Here is a 26889-nt window from a genome sequence, read left to right on the forward strand (position 1 = left end):
CCTCTTGTTCATACTCTTAAGCTTTTACCCTCTCTGAATAGTACTTTGTCAGTATTAAAAAAAACCTCAGAGTAGCAAAGAATCTCCTGTAGCTTAAGAATCCAGTCAGTAGCGAAAAAGTTATCATATTCTGTCTTTTCCATTTTTTTCTTTAAAATGAAAATCGTAACCACCAACAGAATCCAGAAGGTGATCCAAGCAACTCTTAGGTTCTGCTGGACTGCATACTTGGCATAGCCCTGTGGCTGTCTCCTGACCTACATTTCTCTGAGGGTTTTAAGCTCTGCAATATGAGGGTGCATACTCAAAGGCTGGAGCTTTAACATCGTGGATTGTTACTGAGTAAAGGCACAAGTTCAGGCCTAAGAGATAAAAGTTTAACTGGTCATACGATCAATTATCTGAACTGACACGTAAATATCTATTTCATCTGCTGAAGCCATGGAATATTATTGACCTGAATCATACAGGTGCTGGGATTGTATACTGCTGCAGCCTATACAGCTAGGTAGGGACAAACTATGAAATCTTATGCTTGTGCAAGTCCTCTAGATTTCAGTCAAAGCGCACAGATATAAGCATTAATATTTAAAGATCCAATTCAGTGCTGTAGAGTCTTTTGATCCCGTAGCTCTACTGATGGCAACGGAGTAGGGGAACATTCATTCAATACTGTATTGGGGCTCAAAGAGCAGAATTCTGTTGTTCGGGGTTATGAAAACAAGGGAAGAAATTGTCTACTGAGATTTTTGTGAAATGAAACCTTTGGCCTGAAGAAATGAAAGGAGAGGATGACTGGATCCAAAGATGACTGCAAGAGAAATACAGCTTTGCAGTGACAGATACAGCTACCACTGAGTACCACTTTCAAAGTGACATTGAGTTTTTGCGTTTTATCATTCTGCAAAACATTATTGTAAACTCTCTTAAGGCAATTGATGTAGTTTTTTTTCTTTAAAAAACATAACAGAATGAACAAACAAATAAACCCCTCCAAGAATGCCAGCCTTTATAGAATGATTAAATCCAGAGGTAAATACAGCAGCCATCGTGTTAAGAGCATTCTGATTCTTTTTAACAGCTGATGCTCAAAAACATGAGTTTTCAAAAGGGCAAACTTGTCACAGACATAAGAAAAGCCTCTTCTGCCCAACATCTCTCAGCTATTTCCTAGAATAGAAAGCAACAGAAATTCAATTCCTGAATAGGAATAGGTGATAAACGTGAAAGTTGTGAATGCTAGATAACTGGATATTGTGAATGCACTTTATAAGTGTTTCACTGATATTTTACATAAAGATTATATCACGAAGAAAAGGTCCCAATAAAGGGCAGTGTTTAAACAGTACAATCAAAGGGTCATGTGCCGAGCAAAATAGTGACAATGCTTTTGGTTTTAAGATAAATTTGTTGTTATGATTTGAGTTAAACTGTCATTGTGTTAATTATATGGGCAAATTGGAAACTGCATTTCTGGAATCTCTGTACATGTAGAAATTTTATGCAAGATGCTACAGGAAGTGCATACTTACTTTTTGTATCTCCTTAAGTGAAATAAAAACATAATGCACAATAAGTCTTTACCTTAAAGGACACCTTTTCCAATTCCTTCCCCTACTTCCCCCTGCCAAATCCAGCTTTAGGATAGTCCAAACACTGTCTTCTGCTGTTGGTGGTAAAGTCATTGCTCACTGCTCTTTGGGAGGTAACAAAAAAGCAGCAAATACTTACTGCTGCATACTCATATCCAAAACGTGACACAGCCACATTAGAGATTTATGAAAAGCTCTCAAACTCTTATAAATCTGTGTAGGTGTCCTGGTTTTGGCAGGGATAGAGTTAATTTCCTTCCTAGTAGCTGGTACAGTGCTGGGTTTTGGATTTAGGATGAGAACAATGTTGATAACGCACCGATGTTTTAGTTGTTGCTAGGTAATGCTTACACTAGCCAAGGACTTTTCAGCTTCCCATGCTCTACCGACTGAGAAGGCTGGAGGTGCCCAAGAAGTTGGGAGGGGGCACAGCCAAACTGGCCACAGGGACATTCCATACCATGTGACGTCATGCTCAGTACATAAACTGGGGAAAGCTGGCCGGGGGGGCCGCTGCTCGGGGACTGGCTGGGCATCGGTCGGTGGGTGGCAAGCAATTGCATTGTGCATCACTTATTTTATATATTCTTTTATCATTATTATTATTATTATTTTCCCTTCCTTTTCTGTCCTATTAAACTGTCTTTATCTCAACCCATGAATTTTACTCTTTTTTTTCCCAATTCTCTCCCCCCTCCCGCTGGGGGCAGGGAGGAGTGAGCTAATGGCTGTGTGGTGTTTAGCTGCCACCACAACAGTAGGTAAGTAACTTATGTTGACATGCAGTCCTTAAAGTATAACACAGCATTTTCCACTGGTAATAAACACATATAATACAGATCCCAATTAAAATATGTTCAAAACCATAAAATATCTACTTCATCATGAACCATATTTTTAATAGTTATTAAAAAAACACATCTTGAGGTAAGTATCTTGTACTGAAATGAACATGGCTGTGGTCTCCCACATGAGATCACAATCAAATACTCAATGAGTTTATTTGAATCTTAGACTCAAATACAAAAATACACAACAGCACACTTTCTTTATTTCAGGAACAATCCTCTGGCTTTTGCTATAATGCTCCATCATGATCTGAGTAGAATTGATATACTAATCTGGGAAAGGGCTGGAGTCATCACTTAAGGAATATTTTTAATACATGAATTAGTCCTTCAAATATTATTAATTTTTTAATATTGATAGATATTGGCTTGATCTCTTTTGGAACCAGAATATGAGGGCCATGAATCTAGTCTGAACAAATAGCATGACTTGATTGTTTTTTTCTGCTGTAAGTATAGTTAAACATTGGAACAGATTCTTTAGGAAGATTACGCAGTCTCCTTCCCTGAAATGTTTTACAAACAGGTAAAAAATATCTGTAAAGAACAGTCTGAACATCACCGAATGTGCCATATGTACCAATGATGGAGTCAATGCTTCTCAGCCATTTAAGATGAGCAGCGATCTGTAAGATCGCAGAAGGTATTCCATGTCACTATTGCAAAAATATAACTGTAAAATAAAGCCAGCCCCCCACACTTCCACACACGCCTACAAACAAAACCACCCAATACACACATACACAAAAGCTCAAGGGGAAAGCTACAGACAAGCATTTAAAGTTTACTCTCATTTTCATCAGGTTGCAAAATGGAAACCATGAGGCAATAATCAACAAATAGTAAGGCTGATTTTGTTTTTTTTTTTGAAAGGCTGGATGGTTCTTTGACTTAAGAAAAGTTCAGACACACTTGGCTGGGTGACTCTGAAGGCCCTTTTCCTTCTGGGCCTATCTGCTATGAATTTCTGATTGTACTTTTTAGGCACACTTTGTTAGGAAGGGCATGAAGCGATAGACTATCATCCAGGAAGCACTGAAGGACCAGCTCTTGGTATCATATCTGTAAAAGTAAGCATGAATTCAACATTTATGCCCCTTAAATTCTTATTTTCTCCTTTAAGCAATAACCAGCAATAACCTTGACAGTACCCACTCAGTGCTATTCACCTAGAAATAGACCAAATTGCCAACACCTTTTTCATTATCCACTTTTTAAAAATATTCCTGAATGTATGAAGTATAAATGCTAAAATAAAATGCAATATAAAAATAAAATGCAATATCTGATTATTCATAGTTTCCAATATGTTGTATACACCATGTCCTTGATATCAGCCAGTTCAGTGGTGACAGATTACAGTTTTCCCCTTCTGTCAAGAAAATGCATAGAAATTGTTCTGTTCAATGAGACATCCCAGATAAAACAGAGACCCATTTCTTTGAGATTTGTGTGTTTGATTTACCTTCATTGTCCCTTAGAGTAAAGTTGGGATTCAAAGAGAGCCCTTCATCAAGGGAAAAATGGAATCTTGCCCCATTTGCAGAGTAATCTTTGTCAGTTGCAGTGATAGTCTGAATTACCTGAAATAAAAATTAACAGTGAATGTGTTGAAATTTGAACTTGACCCAAATAGTACTTGACCTCAGCAGGATGCTCAAACTTAGCTTACTTTAATTTTCTACTTGACTGCTACTAAATTCAACCGATGAAATGACTGGGCCATTAGTTTGATTTCTCTAGCATGAAATATTTTAGGAACCAGACTTCAGAGCTAGATAAAAGCATCTAAAGCATCTATACTTTCTGACATTCTGATACGGTCAGGACCTGGTACAGAGGTTTTCACCATCTGCATTGCATCCTGGTGACTTCCAGAAGTACAATTTCACCTAAACATCTGTTTTTATGGAGCCAAAATTCAGGCTGAACCAGGATGGTCTATGGGGAGCATCATCTGCCTGCCATCCCAATAATTAGATGCACTCCAGTATTGGTTAGGAAAAATAATTCAACAATTAACCAAAATGGCAGGTATATAATACCAGGTCTCTGTTTAAAATTCCTGTTAAGAATCAGTTTTAAATTGCTGGAGAACAGAAGAGGAAGAACAGCAGCTACTCCTGGTTTTAGTTTGATTTGCCCAAAAGGAACAGAATTAGATGTAGCAACCATGTATGGGAGAGGTATTTTTGAAAGGTAGGACCTTTGCCTTCAAAAGCCCTGGTGGTTTTTAAAATTTACTTTCACCTAAAACTGAGCTAAGTTTTTGGAATGTGTGACCAGCTTTCATTTTCATGCTGGGCCTAGAAGCTCAAGTGCTAAAGTAGAATTTAATAAAAGTTGTTCTTGTGATATAGGCAGTGAAGCCTACGCAGACTGCTGCACAGCGCTGATAGATATCCTGAGGGAAATGTAAAGGGGGAGGGAAAGTCCTCTTTTCAGGAGAATTTTTCTGTTCAGTGTTCAGCTGTAGTCTGTCTGGACTGAACCTGAAGCATAAACAGTGTGGGCTCAAGTGGTTTGGCCTGTTTTAAAACTAAAAGACAATATACAGTTCTCTACCTCCATTCACATAAGAGAAGCAAAACACATTTTAAAGCCAATAGAGTACAATGCTTATTCCATTGACTGTATACAATATAGTACATTATATTGACTATACACACCTGAGACAATTAACAACACTGATGATAATTGCTGAGAATGTTTTAAAAGTTTGTCGTAATACTTTTTTGCTGAACTGTAGCAGAATAAGATCAATCTGAAATGTCTATAATCATGCAGTTTACCAAAGTCATGGCAATATTGGTGAAAAAGTTTGCAAAAGCTAATTGTTCTCTGAATTTAGCAAAGGTGGCATATCTGTTATTGAAACAGCTATCATGTAAAAACAGAAATACAAGATTAGTTTAGATAGATATATTGAATTAATAATGTTGAAATGGTATGAGGCAAAGCAAGACAAAAAAAAAGTTGATGGAAGAATATTTTCAAGAGAATCAGTTTCTGTTATTACTCAAATACTAAAAGTACTGTTAAATACCATACATAGCTGTAAAAAATTCAGATAAAAAGATACGAATTTATTAAATATTGTTTATACATCCTCAGTGCTGTTTATCAGTGAAATATAAGTTGTTTTGCCATGCACCTTTAGCTTTTATTTGACAGCCTAGTAGATAAACTTTCACCCTGTTGACCTCTCTTACATAAAACGTTCAGTGACATTTTACGGAATCTTGCTTCAGGAACATGCCATTTTGCAAAAAAAAATACCTTTGATCAAGACCTCAGTGCCACAGGACTAGTATAAAATTTATTTGTCTTTAAGACTAGTTTTAAAACTCAACAAAATATACTCTCTACATTCCCTGATTTCACACATGGAAATTCAAGTATGCCCTGAATTCACCAATGTATATAAAAAGTATAGCACCAGATGGTATTGAAATCATGCTTTTCCACGGGGAAAATAGATATTGTATGTGTAATAGGACAGGTCAAAATATTTTTGACAGAACTGTTTTTAAATAGAAAGTTCACACTCTTTCAGAAAAGGCTCTTGCTTTCTAAGGAAAAGATTTCTAAGACATTTATTCAGAGGTGAGGAACAAAAGTGTGTGTCCTCTTGACACCCAAATGTACTGTTAACCCTTTTCTAATTAATAGGCCAACTAATTAATGGCCTATTAGCAGATATTAACATGCATCTTACCAAAGCCGATTAAAATAAAAATGTAGACACAGAACCTCAGCTGCTGTAAAGCTCACTTGACAGCACTGAAGCGATGAAACTGAAGTGTTATGCTATTTTTTTAAAGGCAAGAGTTGGTGAGAAAAGAAAGAATTTCAAGCATGGAGGAGAACTAATTGAAGAGGATAGAGAGCAGGTGCTAAATTCTACTCAGATCCTTTTCAGAACTGAATCAATAAACAAGTAAATATACACAAGATAAACATAGCTGAGGTGTTCCTTGCCAGCTAACATTGATTTCCTTTGGCTATTAGAAATAACAGCATCCAGGGTGAGGTAGCTCATGTTGGCAGCACAATATTTATACACCCTGATTCTGAAAAAGTTCTCTGTGTGTGTGTGTGTACATGCGCATGCCTGTGCGTTAATTTACAGTGATGGATCGTGTCAGGGAAATGACATTTACTACTAGCACAACTTTTTCTATTATTCTTCTGGAAAGCATCCAGAAAAAATGTAATCTTTGGAGAGCTACAGCGAATATGACTAGCAGATCTAGTCAGATATTTTAACAGGTCCCTACTCTGTCAGGACAAACATTGAACTTGGAAACGTTCAGAAAACTGTCAACGCTTCACTCCTTCATTTTCCATAACAAAGAATTTAAGCTTTTTTTTTTACATCACTATTTGCTCCCATTGTCTTAAAAATAATAAAACAAGTCGCATTTGAAGCAAAGGAAAATTTAATTTGTAAGTTGACTTTGTGGAAGATTGCAAAATTTCATTTTCCTTTATTGGCTAAATTTCACAATCATTTACAAAATCACTATATTTCTAGAAGTCAGAGTTCTCCAAGCCTGGACATCATCTAAGATCAAATCACAGCTGCTTTATCAACTTTAATATACAATATCTACCAGGCTTGACCTGGAAGCTGTTGGAGATACTTAGTTTATCTTCTCAACAAGGTGACTGCTAAGGAAGTAAAGCTGTCACTTCAGTGTGGAAATGATCGTCTTCTCACAAGCATTTTCTGTTTGAGATGCCTTAGGGGGGTTCATTTAAGCACTTAAGTCCTTAAGTTTCATTGGCTTTTTTTTTTTTTTAAAGAGTAAAGAAATTGAGCTGTGGAGGGAAAAAGAAGCAGGAGACAGGCTGTGCAATTAAATGATACTGCGATTTCTCTCCATAGAAGCCTCTTCTGAAAATAAACAAGCAAACACAAAAAGTCTTCCAATGACAAACTATTGGTTAGTTTATCTTGTACATAATAAATTCAGACTAGATGTGCTGAGGAAAGAAATAAGGACTCTTACAAGGCAGTACAGGGCTGGAGCCCAACCTCAAAGCACTAGTCAAGCAGAAGTGCCCAGCAGTACCTGACAGAATTTGTTCTTTAGAGATTATGAATCATTCTCACAAGATGATGGATAACTCAGAGTAAATACTGTCTTTTCAATTATTCAAAACCATCCAGCTGGGCACACTTTTTAGCATATGCAACAGTTGTCTTGTTCTGTAATCCTTGTTTTTTTGTCCCTCCTTAATATTTGTTGAACACTGTCATTTTCTTTCTTAAACTAGACAGTAAGATCTTATGAGTGAAAGCCATGGTTTTTTGTGTTTTGTTTTGTTTTTGTTTTTTGCACAGTGCAATAGTATCACAATCTTTTCTGAAGCCTTGTGCAATGCAAATAAAAATTAGTGCGTGTCACGTATGTAATGGAGTCCTGTTAGCTTAAGAATACAACAGCATGCTGATCCAGCCTTTCGTATTAAACTACTGCTTGTAGAGTCCTTCATGGTAGCATTAATCTTGGGTGTTAAACTGCAATGCTACAGAGGTCAGGAGTCATTCATGCTCGCAACAGTAGCTCAGAGAGAAATACAGCGATGACCTAAATCAGGAGCAAATGCTGTTACAGTAAAACTTATTTTATCCTTTGAACATCTCTCTCATAAATTTCCATTTGCAAAGCTACTATTGGAAAGTTAAAACTTTGCTAATAAGAAACATTAGCTACTCACCACTAACACCACCCCCCCCCAGCTCAGAGCACTTTTGAGCTAGCTTCACTGCATGGTTTAGCTTAATATTAATTATAACAATTATTTAACAATAATTGTTAAATTGTATAATTTTAAAAAATCAGAATGTTGAAAGCAATTGCAGTTAATGCTTAAGAGATTTTATCTTCTTTTTTTTAAATTAGTCTTTTAAAAGTTCTAATTCTTCTATATTTGGCTTTATTTGAGGTTTTCAGAACATTATTTTTACTTTAATAAGCATGGTAATAAGAGATATTCAGTTGATAGACAGACCTACTTAGATTTTCAAAGGCTTTGAGTGAGTTGTCTCAATAAGAGCACTGAAGAAAACTATGCAGTCATGAGATAAGAGGGAAGGTCCTTGCACAAATAATCGCTCAAAAGACAGGAAATCGGGTCTCTTCTGTAAATTGTCTATTCCACAAGGAAAGGAAGTCACAGAGATTTCCTGTTCCACACAGATTTATGCTGGGCCACTTGTTGGTCAGTGGAGTAATAAACATCTTATAAAGAGTATGAATAATCAGCCCACGAAATCTACTTATGATACCGAGCTGTTCAAGGAAGAAAAGAGGAAGGGCTGACACTAAAGACCTTGCAATACTCAGCAGCCAGGCAATACAAAGACAGGTGAAATTCATTATACATAGACATAAAGTCTTAACTTCGCATACATGATGATGACCTCTGAGCTGACCATTACTTCTAATGATATTGGTGTTATGGCAGGCAGTTTTTTGCATTCAATGCTTGCTAGTGGTTAAAAAGCAAAGCCACTGTCAGAAATTGCTAGGAAAGGAATAGAGAACAAAGCAGAGATCATCATACACTGTGAAGCATAAACTATGATAAGAATTATAAACTACTGCATACATGCATCTTGAATCTTGATTCCCCATCTCAAGGTGAATAGAGAGGAATTGAAGAAAGTTTAGAGGAGGACAAGATGAATGATCAAAAGTCTAGAAGGGCTTTATCACAGCTTGTCCATGTTAAGTAGGACTCCAGTCCGGACAAGAGACAGCTGAGGGGCAATGTGCTAGAGATTTATGAATGGCACAGAGATAATAAATAGGGATCAACTGCGCTCTCGCTCTCTCTCTCTCCCCCCCAACACAAGAACTGGTAAATATCGACTGAAGACAGCATGGGAAGATTAAAAAAAAAAAAAAAAGAAAAAAAGAAGGTGGTAGGTCTTCCTGAAACATGCAATTAAACTGTAAAATTCCTTGCTGCATGAGGTAGCAGATATCAAAAGTTTGTTTGTTGTAGGAAAAGCTAGACAGATTCATATGATAAGGTTATTAAAGGATTATTAAAAACACAGAAACCACACTTGGATCAGGAAATGATCTGCAACTGATCTGAAACCAGGTAAGTACTTGGGGTAAGTATCATACACGCTTGTGATGTTCTCATACTGCTCTTTAGGTATCAGACTTTGGTCACTGTTAGAGTCAAGATAACTTTTATCAGCCTATAGTCTGATGAAGTACAGCATTTTTATGGTCTCAATGTTAAAAAACAGCAATATGCCACTATGCATTTATGTACACTGCTTTTAAAGATTTGATGAGAAAACTGTTATTACTAGTAATATATTCCTCAGGAAAGATATTGGCTCCCAATTGCAACTTACAACCTGTGTCATAACGCAAAACCAGCATAGAGTGCTGGATAAAAGCTCAATCTATGCAAAAAAGCAAAGGCACTTAGGAAAATTGTCAAACCATGCACTGCAATGAAGTGCATCGATCACAGGAGCAGTGGCTGGAATGTGATTCTGCTATTCAGTCTCAGTTCTGATCCTCCCCATGCTCATAGTTGTGAAAAACCCATTCAATGTTTTTTCCATAATGACCCTGCACAGACAAGGGCAATAATCAACATGCAAAAAGTGAGGATGGGAGTCATGTTAACCAGCCATTTCACTGAGCTGTATGTAAAACCTTGCTACTATGTGGCACTTAGATGATAAATCTGCTTCATCCATTTTGTTCAGCATAGTGACTTGTCAAATTCCATCACTTATCTGACAAGACTAAAGTTTGCCTGTCTTTACTGAAGATAGTTTGGGTATTTTTTTGCATCAACAAGAAAGATATATTGAACAAATTCCCAGATCTTCTCCTTTCAGCCTAATACAGTTAAAAAGTTGAATCAAATGTGAAATACGAAAATCATATCAGAAGGAATTACGACGTGTTCCCCAAATCAAACTTCTTACCTATGTGGCATTAACAAATAAAGTAATTCTTCTTTCTCACTGGGAGAAAGATAACTGTGAGAGTTAGTTACCTGACCAGGCTTTGCATTCTCACAGACAACTACATCATACTCTCTGGCGAGCTCTGGAGGGTTGTCATTGACATCCAGGATTCTAACACCAACTGGAACGTGGCTCACTAGCCCAGGATTGTCTGCAAAATACACAAGGGGATATTAAGCCTTTTGAAATAGTCAGTATTCCCCGACATCCTCAATTTAAACATGGTTTCTTAACACAGTGACTGGATGAGAACTAAGTAGAGCTGCAGAAATTTAGGTAGCAAGATACTAAAAGACGTTGTTTGCTGTGCTTCATTACATGTTTTGAAAAATAATTTAAAAAAAAAGCATGGAAAGTATAGTACGAGTCTTAAGTCACTGTTATATCATCAATAAAATTCAAATTACTCTAGAACTGAAGCGGGAGAAAGCTGTTGGAGTTATCGCATACTGTCACACTATGCTAAGATATGATCAATTGCTTTGTAATGAATGTGAAAGTGTCATCACAGTATTGAATAAAATCTAATAACTTTTTCTTTTTTTCAGTCCCTTAAAGAGTTTAGGAAATAAAATACCAAAATAATAAGAAAATATGAATGAATAGGCACATATAAACCTTTCCCAAGCTTGAGTTCAGCTTCCTCATAAGTTATCATGCTATTACACAAAGTAGTTAATGAGTCTTGCTTTAGCAGTGACATACCAGTAACAAAACAATGTTTATATAATGGTGTCTTACCCTGTGAGCTGTACTTCCATGAGAGCTCACTTTCAAAAAGAGCTCACCCTCAAAAAGCTCAATAAATAGAATCCTTTCAATAAGAATACACTTTCCATGATAAAATGGGAAAAAAATTATTTTCTTTAATCCATAATTCCCATTTTTACTATGAAATACTAAGAAAATTTTACTTTGTTGAATTATATATTAAAACTTTTTATAATTAGCTAAAATACACCTTCTGAAGTCTGTATAGTTATCAATTGGTTAGATGACAAACTTAATTTTACTTTCACCAATTAAATGAAACTATCAGTAGAAGACAGCAAAGTCAATCTTTCAAATGCAACAAGGTGGAAGAATGGGGTCTTACAGATTGACATTTTAAAAGTGTATGTCCCTATGTGTGCTCATGAGAAGAAAAGGAAAAAAAGAGAAACATTAGTAGTCTAAACCTCATTTGCCTTGGTTATTTTGATCTTAGTTAATCCACATCATGTTTCTGCCTCGTTGTCTACCCCCAGTCAGCAACTAAGCACTACACAGCTGCTTGCTCACCCTCCGCCCCTGGTGGGATGGGGCAGAGAATTGGAAGAGCAAAAGTAAGAAAACTCGTGGGTTGTGATAAGAACAGTTTAATACTTGAAATAATATTAATAATAATAATAATAATAATAATGATTGTAATGGAAAGTAAAACAATAAGAGAGAAATAAACAAAAAGCCAGGGAAAGGGAAAAAAACAAAAAAATTATGCAACCCCTCACCACCACCGACCGATGCCCAGCCAGTCCCCGAGCAGCAATTGCTGCCCCCCAGCCAACTCCCCCCATCTTATATACTGAGCATGATGTCATATGGTATGGAACATCCCTTGGGCCAGTTTGGGTCAGCTGTCCTGGCTGTGCCCCCTCCCAGCTGCTGGCTGGCAGGGCATGAGAAGCTGAAAAGTCCTTGACTAGTGTAAGCACTGCTTAGCAACAACTAAAACATTGGTGTGTTATCAACATTATTCTCCTCCTAAATCCAAAACCCAGCACGGTACCAGCTACTAGGAAGGAAATTAACTCTATCCCAGCTGAAACCAGGAAATTCTGTCAAAAAGGGTCATTTGTAAAATGCCTTAGATTTGTAATACCTTTAATGGTCTCTGCCTAGAATTCTGAAAAACATTGATTAGGCACGTATTTGGATTCAAAGCCACCAGTATGAAGTGAAGGTGAGGAAGAATGACACTTGACTGTTCACTAAGCAGTCGGGAGAAAGGAACGATTCATCTACCCTTACTCTTATTACTGAAGGAAGCAATCTTCTCTCCAGGAGACCCTTTGCGTTATGAGTATCAATACAAAAAGATGTTTGATCCTTCCCTAGAGGTAGGTCATGAGATTGTGCTGAACAGCACAAGCAGTAGAGATTGAATATTTCTTATTGCTCACTGAAATACAGCTTGCAAACTCATTTAGGCAACTTCCTCTGTCAACGTCATCAGACAATCCAACTACAAAAATCATGTAAATACAATTACAGAACATGATACCTAGCAATAAATAGTCTAGAGATGATCTACGACTCAAAGGAGCTTTGTTCTTGAGGCTTTGCTCAGGAGGCTCTCGCACATAGTTTGTGAGGTATGTGAACTAGAAAGTAATATAAATTAAAGGAAGGACACAAAGCAGATAAAGAGAGAGCACACAAAAGCATAGAAAGGAGATGGAAGGCAGAGATCACAGTAAAGGGTTAAGGATGAATAAATCCATTTGGGAGTGGATTCATTAACTATAGTGAAGGAATTGAAGATTTTAATACTAGAGAGATCCCAAAGAAGCTTTTGCCAGAAGGCAAAAAATAGTTGTGATTATCAGATAATCATAGGATCACTGAAAAATCTTAGTTGAAAGGAACTTCTGGAGGTCAGTGGTCCAGTCTCCAGCTCAAAGCAGGGCCATCTAGGACCATTTAGGCCATTTAGGATGAGAGGAAATGGCCTCAAGTTGCACCAGGGGAGGTTTAGATTGGATGTAAGGAAAAATTTCTTTACTGAAAGAGTGGTGAAACATTGGAACAGGCTGCCCAGGGAAGTGGTGGAGTCCCCATCCCTGGAGGTATTTAAAAGACGTGTAGATGAGGCGCTTAGGGACATGGTTTAGTGGGCATGGTGGTGTTGGGTTGATGGTTGGACTTGATGATCTTAGAGGTCTTTTCCAACCTCAATGATTCTATGATTCTATGATTCTATGATCTTCAAAGTTATAAGGGGGCATAATACATCTAAGAGGAAGGGAGCAAAAAAGCAGGAAGAGCACAGGCCAGAGGCTACCAGAGCTAGAGAACTGTTCTGTAGGTCTGGCATGTTTGGAATCGTTACTCAGGAAAGAAAAATCAAACTTTTCAGTCCAATGTATAGCAAAAAAATGGTAAACCCTTTTGTTTCAGTACAGTGTATCAGACCTCTCTGTCCCATCTTGTATGTCTGCCACTTGTATGCCTGCCACTACTACCCAGTGTGGTCTTACTCTAGTCTGTTAAATTTGCATTATTTTCACAGAGATTTCATGGAGATTCAGAGAGTTTAGCTTTATTTGTTCTGCAGCTGCTTTGCAGTACAAAGAATTCATAAATATCTTACCAGTTCTCAAGAGTTCTTAATGCACAAGGTATTATTAGTATCTTTCTGGAAGCAGTTACCTCATGGGATTGTTGACATTTGCAGGCAAATTTCCATATTGACAGCCTACTCACTACAAAATGCTAATAGGGAAAGTAATAACACCACTTACCAAAACAGTCTTGAAGTTTGTCAGATTGTGTATACTACATAGATGTGCATGCAAGATGATAGCACAGTTTATAATGGGGGGAGAGAATGAGAATGAATTAAGAGGGACCTTACATTTTTTTTTTTTTTTTTTAGATTTGGTTTTGTTGCTTTATTATAAAATAAATATAAACTCCAATCTTTTTCAGGTGTACAACTCACCTGCAATCTCCAAACCACTCTAATAACTGGTCCTTTTGTTAGTACATTTTTGTTAATTAGACAAATTTCTTGCAGCAGTTTGGCAGATTTCTAGTTTTAAGATAATCAGTGCTGACATATATTTCAGTCCTGCACATTATAAAACAGCCAGATCCATTCTGTGTCCTATTAGCATTATGCCTCAAGAGTAGACTTTTCAAAGTGAATGCTCACTGTTTTAAGGAATAACTGAAGCAGAAACATTGCTCTGATTCACCTACATTAAAGACTTGCTTTCTTATGCTTGAGACTTTTCCCAGAATAAACAGTTCTTCTGCCAGAACACTAAATACCTGTAAAGTGAATCAATTTCATTGAGTATCAGCCCCTCCACCAGCAAGTCCTCTGCGAACTTACAGAAGTCCCTATCAACAGCCAGTCTGAAGTCTTGAATCTTCCATCAATTCCTGTGGGCAAACTTTAAAACCCCTGTATAAGAAGAAAGCTTTTTAATACAGCTACTGCTGTCTGAGACTTCCTTTTCATAGTAACAAAATTCCCATGGGCTTTATGAAAATAAATTCTACCTGAATGACATTCAGAATAACAGTACTGACATCAACAGTCTTTTGTGGTTTTAGTTTTTGCCCCCCCCCCCTTTTTTTTTTTTTAAGTTAGACTGGTATAGTTAAACAGTTATTCTTATGAAAGCTGAGTGAATAATTTAACCCAGAGACAGCCTGAAGTATTTTAAAAGGGTGAAGGATTTTACAAAAAAAATTGATAAATTTTATATGTTTTCATGATCTAGAACAAAAATCTTCACCTAGCTTAAGATTAGAATGAATGCCTATGCTTTTGCATCATCAATATTGAATATTGATCTTAAACAGTACAATAACAACTTTTTTTCTCATTTTGACACCTTTTCAAGACCTTATGAGGCAAGACAATACTTAGGAAGTTCCACTATCTATTCCGGTACTTTTTTAAAGAGAAGTAGAAAGCACTCATCACACTTAATAATTATTAGTTTTGACACATTAGAAGACTAGACGTAGATCTAGGAAGGATAAAATATACTACAGAAACAGAACTAAAATGATGAAAGAATGTCTAATATGTAAGTGAGAGCGGTAATATTCAGAAAACAGTGGGTTTGATTCAGGATGGTGTATATGTGACTAAATTTTCTGGCAAGGAGAAAATTATGCAGAATCTACTAAGTGTAATGTTCTGTTCTGGTAGTGGGAACTTTTAAATATTGTTACCATTGTTAACCAACATGAAGTAGGTTAGAAATTTTTTTTTTCTTGTAGCACAATTTGACTTTTCACTGATGAACCTGAAGGCACTGATCACTTCTCTTGGATCATGCTAGTAGCGGTAGCAGTAGTAGCAACAGGAGCAATAGTAGGAATAATAGCACTGCAGCAGACTTAAAGCATTTAGCGCTCTCAAGCTGGCAACTCCCTCTGCCTTAATGAAAACAGAATTCTGCAGCTCATAGACAACGCTGGTGCTCACCTCCTGAGTAGATCAGGGCACCACAAAATACACTGGTTCTGTGGCCAGAAATGTGCGTTTTGAGATTCTGGTACTGATTTACAAAGCCCTGGACAGGGAAATGTCACATGATCCCAAAGATTGTCTCTTCTTTGGGGACCTAGCTTGGTAGCCAGGAAGAACCATACTCTACACCATCTTCAGAGGACAACGTAGGAATATCTTCATCATACCTTTCCCCAAAGAAACAGAGGAGAAGAAAATCCATCATGCCTAGAAGCCAATGACTAAACCAAGATAAACAGGGAAATAAGCATCGAACTTGGAATTAGAAGCATCACTTCTCGAGCAGGATGGAGAACTAGCTGCCTTTCAACAACTGTTGTTTTTTTTTTTTTTAATAGTTTTGTGCAGGCTTTCCTTATTGCATTGATAAATACATTCAAAAGAACGGCAGATTCTGCTACAAATCATATTATTGTGATTTTATGGTCCATTAGTAGGCAACTTGCCAAGGTTCTAATTCTCCATATGACAGTCTCATGTAGTGCTATCAGAAGTAACATATATTTTAATCTCCTACCAAAATCTTAGGAATGTCTTTTCTGCTGCAATGCAACCATAAAACATGAAAAAGAACTGGCAAATTCTTCTCATAACTTGCTGTTCACTGATGGCACTATGAGGTGGCAATATCCCTGTGCACCTAAAGAAAAGATATAACTGCACCTCACTCTAATTATATACTTTATCTGTTTATTTAATGTAATTATAGGGCTTTCAATATTTATTCAAAATTTCAAGGAGTTTTATATGTCACTGCTGCAAATTATTGTTTCTCTCTGTGCATTCTGTTTTCCTCTGAATTGTGTAACTGTATCTTTCTGTTATTGTTTCTGTTTCTACCAAACTTATTGATGAAAAAAACTGCTTATATTGTAATTAGAACATTCACTTTAATGTTTTTACCCTAATTATTGCAAGCTAACTGTTCCAAACTCTTATTCTTGTGAGCTGTCCAGCTTTTTCACCTATTTTATTTCTGAACAGGGTTTATTGGCCCTCTATGAAAATATCTCTGAAAGTTATTTCTTTGTGTAGTTTTTGTAATGACTGTATTTTCCTGGGATCCTTTCAGTACCACATCACAGGGTATTGTGTATTTCGTCAACGAGGTATTGCTCTAACTCAACACTTCAGTATCTTATTCCCTGAAGCTAGTATGAGGAATATGCATAGAGAAGCAAATACAGGAGACATATAAACAAAGACAAATTGTCTTTGGCTTTTTTTCCAGTATCTGATTGTGTCTGATAGCCTTGCAGATTTTTGTTTTGTCTGTAAAATCAATTGCATAACGATGTCTCAAGTATTTTGATTTCTACTACACTGTGGTATCAAAGCTCTGTATGTGCAGTATCCTTTCTTGTGGTCATTTTTTACTGTCTCTAGTATTTCTTTAAGTCTGGGGGATCTGACAGAACCTGGCAGGTACCCTATTATTTTAGTTCTCCTGTTCTCTACAGCCTCTCCACAGCCTTACAGATTAGGAACTCTTTATGGACCCTTCAAAGATAAGTTTGTGCATTCATTGCATTCAAGTTGGTCCTTTAGGTAAATAGTGAGAAATTATCTGCTTTTTCTTTCTCAGCCATTGCAGAGCATTTTGGGGACACTCAGGAACACTGCAACTTCATCCCAAAAAGATCGGTGATCTAGTAAACCCAGAAATCTATTTTACACACTGGTATACTTACCAGCTGCGTAAGAGAAATATGTGAAAAATTCCCAATAGAAAGTATCTTCTAAATCTCTGAAATATAAACTTTTGGATCTGCCCTGAAATATAAGCACTTATCTTGCTTTCAAAAAATCGTTTCTTATTACAACCACAGATATTCTTATTATCCATCTAAATGTCCAGTACTTTATGAATCCCAGTAATCTCTTGATGTTAACATCATCTGAAAGCCATATCTAGAAGCTGGTTTGCTCTGTGTCTGTTGAGCAGATATTGAACACACTCAGTTCAGTTGTTAGAATTAGTATCTAAAAGGAGTTTCCTGACACAGTCTTCCTTGCTATATTTCTAAGTACAAATTTCTAGTGAAAGCTATAATCCTTACTTTGATTCTCAAATCAAGATATTCTCTGATTCCTTCAACCATCAGTGTTTATTTCTCTCTGCAGCTTTTATTCCTTCTTACTGAACACAAAGACTTCAAGGGTACTATTATTTGTCCTGTTTGCAGCACTGCTTTGAAAACTTTGAAATACATGTTTATTTTTCTAACTGAAATTGGCTTTATAACTAGAAGTCCATCCATTTATATTTTAATGCCACCTTTCTGTTGCAGCGGTTGTGATTTGGGGTTTTGCTGTTATTGTTGCTTTTGCTTTTGTTGTCAGCACTACTATATGCTAGAGAGAAACCTTAATTGAGTCACCCACAATTATTTTTACAACCACCTATTTTCTTTGAGAATACATCACTATTTGGGAGAAATTTGTGAGTTGTCCTTTTTCTTCTCCACATTCAACACACAGTTCCCAATATCACAAAATCACAGAATGCTTGAGGTTGGAAGGAACCTCCATAGATCAGCAAGTCCCACTCCCTTGCTCAAAGCTGGGTCAACTAGTGCACATCGCTCTGGGCCATGTCCAGTTGGATTTTGAGTATCTCCAAGAACGGAGACTCCACAACCTCTCTAGGTGTCCTGTCCCAATTTTTGACCAATCCTGCAGTAAAAAATATTTTTCTTCTTATGTTTAAATGGAATTTTCTGTATTTCAATTTGTGCACATTGCATCCTGTCATTTCACTGGATACTACTCAGATGAGTCCTCATCTTTGCTCATCTTTACTCATCTTCTTTGCTCCCCCTATCAGGTATTTAAACACACTGATAAGCTCCTTCCGAGCCTTCTCATCTCCAGGCTGAACAGTCCCAGCTCTTTCAGCCTCACCTCGTACGACAGATAGTCCAGTTCTTAATGATTTCATGCCCCTTCACTGGACTTAGTCCAGTTGCTCCATGTCTCTCTTGTACTGGGGAGCCCAGATCTGGACCCAGCATTCCACACATGGCCTCACCAGTGCTGTGCAGAGGGGAAGTATCACCTCCCTCAACCTGCTGTCAACACTCTTCCTCATGCAGTGCAGGATGCAGTTGCCCTTCTTTACCACAAGAGCACATTGCTGGCTTATGTTCAACTTGCATCCACCAGGACCTCCACGTCCTTTCTTTGAAAAGCTGCTCTCCAGCCAGTTGGCCCTGCATGTGTACTGGTGCATGGCATTATTCCTCTCCAGGTGCTGGACTCTGCATTTCCTATTATTGAACTTCACAAGGTTCCTCTTCACCCATTTCTCCAGCCTGCCGAGATCCCTCTGGATGGCAGCATGGCCCTCTGGTGTATCAGCTATTACTCCAGTTTTGTGTCATTTGCTAATTGGCTGAGAGTGCACTCTGTCCCACCAACCAGGTCATTAATGAAGAGATTAAACAGTATTGCATCCAGTATTAGCCCCCAGGGGTACTCCACTAGTGACTGGCCTCCAGCTGCATTTTGGGCTGCTGATCACAACCCTTTCAGCCTGCCATTTAAGATAATTTTCAATCCACTTCACCATTCATTTATCTAGCCCATACTTCAGTGTGTCTTGTTTTTACATGAGTTTCTCTCAATTTTCCTCAATTCTTAGCAGCTAGGGAGGTTATTCAGGAATCTGAATCACTTTCTATCATTGTGTGCTATTATTACAAAGAATTTTAATTGACAGATCCTACACCAGTCCTTAAAATAGCTCAGCCTTAACTTTTTCCACTCCCAAAGGAACAGCCATTCACTATGACTGTATTTCTTTCCTCCAAATCAGTCTTTCATCTGTTATAAAACTTGTGCGCTTGCTCTGAATTTTCCTATTTCCATTACTCTTACCAAAGACAGTCAAAAGCCTTTAATAGAGCTAAGCAAATTGTATCTCCTTCCTCTTTCAAATACTCTTTTATAAACTTTTTCAAAGAATTAAAACAAACTAATGAATTGTGAATAGTTCTATGTGAAACTGTATTTTAAAATCCTATTACCATCAATTTGTAGTCCTTCCCCCATAGTCTGTAGATCCTTCAATATAAAATATAGTATTATTTTATCATCTTTCTTATTCCCTAATACCACAAGGAGTTTTCAGGAAGTACTAGCACTGAAACAATCAAAGGAACAGCTTCAGTGGTGTACCCTTGCCGTTAAAATCCCACTCTTTCTCACTGTATGCTGCTGTTAAAGAACAGTGCATGTTGAAGAAAAAAATGATTGCCTCATCCATTCTCGTGGCAATGAACTCTGGTGTGCTTTAGGAAGTATCTGTGTAAACAGAAAAAAACACTGATCATTACATCAACATTACTCCCACAGAGGAAAGTGGTGGAACTTCCACGGATTTCAGAGGGGACATTTGATCAGTGCAGAGTGTATATCACATACTGAGATTAAAAGTGGAAGTAAATGTCTTATGAAAGGTTCAGAAACAATAAGGCTGAAGCATGAGGATATCATACATTTGAGGGTAGAAATATGATGTTTATTCTACATTTCTTTTGCATAAAACAAGCACAGCTACAAATAGCTGCCCAAAGGATGATCAGTAGAAACTGAATTCTGTCAGTGAAGTGTAGTGTAAAGTCAAGAGAAGAAAACACTTCAAAAAACTAACAATAACCATAACATTATTTCAGCAGAGCACCGCTTATTGTTGAAGCAGTACAATCTTTCTTGGTCTTGCAGATTCTGCTGTGTTCCTGGCTAAGCAAATGGTGTCAGAAGCTACAAATGCCTTTTATCATGTCAGATGAACTTGAAGACTGCCACTCTCACAGCTAAATAACATTTTGGCCATAGCCTTCCACCAATTTTTCAGCTTTAGTCTTAGTTCTGCAATTCCTTGTGCATGGACTTGAAAGTGAATGCCATAAAAGGCTGTAAATATGGGATAGATAGCACTTAACATTTGCCGTTGATGCTGTATACACAACATATGCTCCTTCTTCCATCGTAGATCCAATTACTGATTTCACAATGGATTTGGAAGAGTACAGCAGTGTTGTAATTTTCAAATTACTGTAGGTAAGAAAATGGCCAAAGAAGCGGACACAAGGAAAGGCTGCCCATCATTTAGGCTGTCTGTCAGTCTGCCTGCCATCCTTCTTCGCTGCTGTCTCTTCCTTTTTTCATAACCAAATCGCTTTTCAAACTGACATTATAGATTTACTTATTTTTCCAACCCCAACTTTAACAGTAAGAAAGGTAATGCGAGGGAGAAAAAAAAGAAATCTCTGTTTTCCTGTAACAAGTTGCACCTGGAATGGAGAATTCTAAGCAGGCTGTCAAAAAAAAAGGCATTTCATCCTCATTATTCGTTCTATTCTCTTTTAGTTATAAACATAATCCTTCTCCATTCTCCATACCATTCTCTCATCATAGTACGTGTACTACCACTCATTTGACTATGTGAAATAAATAATGTGTAGAAAACTACATTTAAGTTTAATGCTATTGAGATTTATTTCTGCAAAATAATTACATTTGGATGGCTTCCCAAAAAGACTAGTGACTACTCCTTTTTTCAGTATGATTCAACATGGCTTTTAAATCTTATTTCAAATTAACACTTACTATGCACCTGCTTATGATTAGGATTAAATTATATTTTATTTCATGCTGCACATTTCACATTATATACGAAAACACTGTCAAGCACACTGAAGTGTCAGTGGTGACCTTTTTTAAAGGGCTAACCATAAAACTCTAGATTTTACTATTTACAATAGAAATTTACTTAGTTCAAAATGTCAATTTAGTTGTGAAAGCAGGTACAATAATAAGAAAGAATTTGTTGTCTTTATAAAATATGTATGTGCTGTTAATTCTGTAGCGAGTGCTAGTGATGCAGCAGCACAACGGATTCCATTTTAACCCAGAGTTGAAACAGATGAAAGCAGAGGGGGCTCAATAATGTCAGTGGCACCTGTTACAGATAAAACCTCTATTGTGTCATCTGGCAATGATAGAAGACACCAAAAAAAAAGGAAAAAAAAAGAAAAAGGAAAGGAATATACATAAAATTAGTTCACAGTTTTGATCAAAATCATTGCCACTGAAAGATGGTACCATGAAGTGCTCTTAGCAGGACTGGATCTATTGATCCAGGCTGGGATTTTTTTTTTTCATTTGGTTTGTTGAGTTTTATAACTTTAAAACTCTGACTGTGCCAAAATAAATACCCCGTAATAAAAAGGTTAACTGAAATGTTCTTTAAACTGTCCTTGCCTCATGTAAAGATATTTATCTGGGACTACTCAGTCAGACATTTCTTGACTGTTGCAAGGCTTATCGGAGGCAATGGAATTTCATCAGACTTTGAGGCCTTTCAAAGGCACAGGCAAGTATTTATTGTATCTTTACTTGGCAATTTGCCTATTAAAAGGCCAGAGGTATACCCTGATAATCAGCAACTACTAGGCACCTGTCAGATATGAATTAATATCAGCATATTTAACACGCAATTCGCTAAAATAGGTTAATAACAGATACAAGAAGAAAGGATGAATTTCTCAGACAGTACTATATTGTGTTATCTTCTAAGATATAAGAAATATGAAACACAAATGGGACAAGCTGTTGATTTTAGGATACTGAATGCTTGGAACTGTTCCTGGGTAAACTGGCAGCCTTCTATCACATACAGAAAAACATGGTAAATTTACACAGGAATCACATAGGCATGTAGGGTTTTGTTTATTTGTTCTGTGGAATTAGGGAATTTACACACAGAGAAAATTCTCCTTTATCCAAACTGGCTAAAAACCCCATGGTGTTAAAAAGAACACAACATCTCAAGATAGTGTTTCTTAAAATCTGAAAATTATTATTTTCCTTTCTAATTTTTTTTTTAATATTATGTTTCAAATATATTATTTACCTATCTCAGAAGCAGCCACTGTGATGTTGTACCAAGGTGTCTCCTCTCTGTCAAGGATCTTGGCAGTCTTAATGGTCCCAGTACTAGCATCAATGGTGAAATACCTATCTTCTTCTGTGTTATGAACAATGAAATATCTATGAAGAAATAAAACAATAAATATATGCTCATTTTAATATGTATCATCCAAAGTAACAGAAAGCTACATAAGAATATTACTTTCAAGCTTTTAAAATCATAGAAATTTTTTAAAACACCCTAAGAAAAATTCTATATTATGGAGACACCCAAAGTAACACCGTATTTCATTTCTTTCATAATGTTACGTTTCTTTTGATACATAACAAGGTTTCCACTGTGAGTCACAAAGATATAAATTGCTAACAGGTGGTATTTTACACAGGAGTAAAAAATCTTGTCAAAGGTAAGCTACACACATATTTTGACTAAAAAATCATAACATGGAAAGACAGAAAAGAAAACAGAAAGATATTAAGATATTATTCTTCTGCTTATTTGCTTGTCACTGCAAACCAGTGTGCTCAGTCCCGGTACCTGTTTTGAAGCATGTCTCTCTGACATGAAGTTGATGACATGATGACATAAGCTGTTTTGAACATGACCATTACATAGACTAGTAGCAGAAACGGCTGATTCCCAGAGCTGTAATTGACACTAGCCTAGAAGCAGAACTAAGCAGCCCCGCTTAACTCCTTTGGCTTCTGGGAACTTTGCCTAGCAGAGAAAGTAAAAGCCTTGAAGTGGGTAATGGAAGCAGAGGGAGGGAACACAAAGGAAGAGATTGACAAGACATTTTTTCTCAAAGCCAGAATCATTTACAACAGCTTTTAACAAATGAAGCAATTACAGACCCCTATCAAGCCTTCTTCACTAACTTCAGACCTGATGAAAAAAATAAGGAAAAAGATTCTAAGTCTTTTATATACCACAATTGTTTTTCCTCATAATTTGTCAGCCCTGCTTTCATTCTGTGAAGTCTTTAATATATGGAAGCTCTATATAGGTCAAAATGATTTATCTATCCCATCCAATTGCTCTTAATTCTACATCGCCAAAAGTGTAATTGCCAGCTAATAAAAAGAGTGGTTCACATAAAGGCTGCCAAGACCAAAAAAATTAAAAATAACTTCAGTTTTATTTCTCTCACAATGAACTTATTTAGACTATTTGTGGAAAGGAAAAACAAACAAGCAAACAAACATTTCATTGAATGAAATATTAAAATAAGATATGACATGTGAAAAAGCAAAGGAAATAAAGCACTAGAGGAGGAGGCAGCAATTTGAGTGAGTCACCTTAACTGGTCAAAGAAAAGGGCACTCAGTGGAAAAGCCAGCTAGGACTTGATGACTTAGGTCAGATCTTCCTTGTTACGGAGAACCTGAAGCCACCCCTCCCACCTGCAAGAAGTGTTTTACATCTGCCTTACAATATGCTATTTTGGCTTGTGGCACTCAAGATTTTCTTTTCATGCTTCCAGTATTTTCAGCAATTAAAGAACTGTAGATCAGGCGCTGGAAATCAAAGCAGACAAAACTAGGCTAGAAAATCTTTCCTTCTTGCCTGCTCTTCATCTTTGCTTTCGACATTGTGAAGAGTGAAACAGCTCTCATATGACTGTGGGAGCTGTTGGAGAGACAGCAGACCCAGTTCCCACCCATTTTATGTTTCTCTGGAATAAGGATGTAAGTCGCTGTCTCCCATCTGAGCTGCAGTCAGAACCTATGTGCGGTTCATTAACTACCAACATCTGAGCATACCTCATTCTAAAATACTCCAGAAGTGCTCAGTAAAGACACTTTGGATGTGCAAGATGGCAGCTGAAGTTGCTTCAAACAGGTAACAGACTCAACCTGTCTCCATACTGAAAGCAGATTGGCAAGATCTTGATTATGTAGGGGATGGGACAATCACTTTTAAGAATTTAAGTCAGGAAATATTTTTTCAGAAGACATTATTTAATCAGTGTGTCCCAAATTCAATGAAAAAATCAAAACAAGTGATGTTGCCAGAAAAAGAACAAAAAAAATGGCTGAATTTCTAATTGCTGAAACACAGTGGGCATTGCAGACACACTTCCAAAAGTTGGTATGCTTCTCAGTGCTCAGTAAACTCCGGAGATGAATTAAAAGCAAACTCTTGACCAACATTCATCAGTCACTGATCATGACATGCTGAATGTTACAGCTATCCAAGAAAATTTACGTTGCTTTCAAGGAATATTGGAATCCTCTGAAGATCCATTACAAAACAAACAAACAAAAAAGGACCACACAATTATCCTGTTGGCATTATTTTATGTGGTGGTATTGGTCCAAGCTACCGACACCTCTTTATTTTGGAATCAGGATTTGCTTTTCAATTTTATAACAATAGATTTTTCCAGTGTTTCTGCAGGTTTCAGTCTTCCATGAAGCACAAATTTTCAGCTTTTCCAAGTGCTTATTTGGCATGGAAATGTTTTGAAAGATTGTGCCAATATCAGTGGAGAAGTCGTATCTCCCATGCGCACAGCTAGCTTTACCTTTTACCAATTACAAAAACTTTGGAGACAGTGGTATCAACCTCTAAAAGTCCATACAGCTGCCATGCTTGCCACAGAGTTGTGTTGAGATTTGAACTTTGTACAGAAGATACATGCTTCAGGTGGAGAAATCCCCTCATGCCTTATACCTTATGTTCAGCAGTGTAGGAAACCTGAGCTATGACAAATAGTTGGAACATCTTGACGATACTACTATTAAGGCAGAAATAATGAACATTTGGTTGTGTGGGGCAAGATGGGCAGTGCACATATACACAAGCATCTTTTACATGATGAACTGAAATGCTGATAGAGAAAGCATAGGAAGCATAATTGTCCCTCAATTTTCTTGGAGACCTTAGCAGGACCCTTTACTGGTAGAGCTTACAATCAGGTATGCAATGATAAAATTTAATTCCTTCTCTCCTACTACAGCCTTGTTTTTCTTGACTCTAGGGGTCTCCTGATAATGACAAGAATTATTTGCTAAAAAAAGAAAAGAAAATGCTTCACTGACCTGTTCTTATGTAATATATACCACAAATCCAAACAATTTCTAATACAAGAGTCTTGTCCCTGCAAACAATTATTACTGTGGACATTGTTTACTTATTATCAACATCAGTCACAGTGACTACTCTGTGAGTCAGTGTTGTGCTGACCACAGGACCATAAAAATAGGGCTATTTAGTATTTGTTGACAGTAGCTTAAAAATAGACAGAATTTCAAATTGGTCTTAAATGAGAAAAAAACTTAAAGCAGTAAGAATACTCAGCTGCTTTTATGTGTGTGACTTATAACAAATTATTACCTCTCCCTCTGTAAGTAAAGTACAGAACCAAAACCAAAAAATATCTGTTCCAAATACCAAGCTTGTGTAGAAAAACTGAAGTTTGATTCTGCTATGAACTGTGACTACTTAACACTTAATTTTCATAGGCATATAGTAAAAGATGGTCTTCTTTTTTTTAAATATGAACACCTTTTTCTAAATCGGTTATTTAAATGTATTCTATAGAAGCTCAAAGCTCTCATTTTAAAGAACTCGGTATTGGATGAATAATTTCAATTGTATTTTCTGTGTCGTTAATGGAAATAAAGTGATCCTGAGGTAACTTATTGTACTAACACTTTTACTTCCAGTGATACTAGAATAATGAAAAATGTTTCTAATTTATCCACAGAAGCAGTTCCCCTTCATGTGCAAACTTTTGCATATAGTTACAGACATACCGAAACATTCACAGCTTGACAGAATTTTTCTTGATCATGAATAAATAAAGGAGTGGCCCTTTCTTATGCTTTCCCATTATTATAATGTTCAGTTCTCTTCCATTACTCCAGATTCTTTCTTAAAACTGCTTTGTGTATCATATCTAAAGCAGCCATTTGCACTGCTGTGGTTCCCAACCTTCATGAATGTCTCAGTAAAACAAGCTACAGAAGATATTTCCACACAGTAGAAGAACTAGGAATACTAGTCTAAAGCACTGCTCCCAAGTGCTCTAAAAATATTTTGTACAAGAAACTCCCTTGGTAGAGCCACTCATTTTTGTCACATCTAAGAGGACATTTAGAACAAGTTTCATTGTATTTACAAAGCTCTTAACATTTTAGGCCTTTATAAATGTTAGCCACTGATTTATCTACGTCGAGCATAGATACCAGCTATATCCATTAATATACCATACTCCAGAGCCAACAATGCTTTAC

The 26889-nt window shown here is 36.9% G+C and overlaps 1 protein-coding gene across 2 annotated transcripts in view; it reads right to left on the reverse strand.

The window, feature by feature from the left end:
• CDH18 (cadherin 18) overlaps window positions 1-26889 on the reverse strand; it is a 298102-nt gene that overhangs the window by 13669 nt on the left and 257544 nt on the right. For both annotated transcript variants that reach the window (XM_076330375.1, XM_076330374.1), the window contains exons 9-11: window positions 22631-22767; window positions 10487-10608; window positions 3906-4023 (exon numbers count right to left, since the gene is read on the reverse strand). In XM_076330375.1, the coding sequence (XP_076186490.1) occupies window positions 3906-4023; window positions 10487-10608; window positions 22631-22767 (377 nt within the window). The remainder of the gene's footprint in view (window positions 1-3905; window positions 4024-10486; window positions 10609-22630; window positions 22768-26889) is intronic.

This window comes from Aptenodytes patagonicus, chromosome 2, assembly GCF_965638725.1.
Source record: "Aptenodytes patagonicus chromosome 2, bAptPat1.pri.cur, whole genome shotgun sequence".
In the NCBI taxonomy this organism is placed as follows: domain Eukaryota; kingdom Metazoa; phylum Chordata; class Aves; order Sphenisciformes; family Spheniscidae; genus Aptenodytes; species Aptenodytes patagonicus.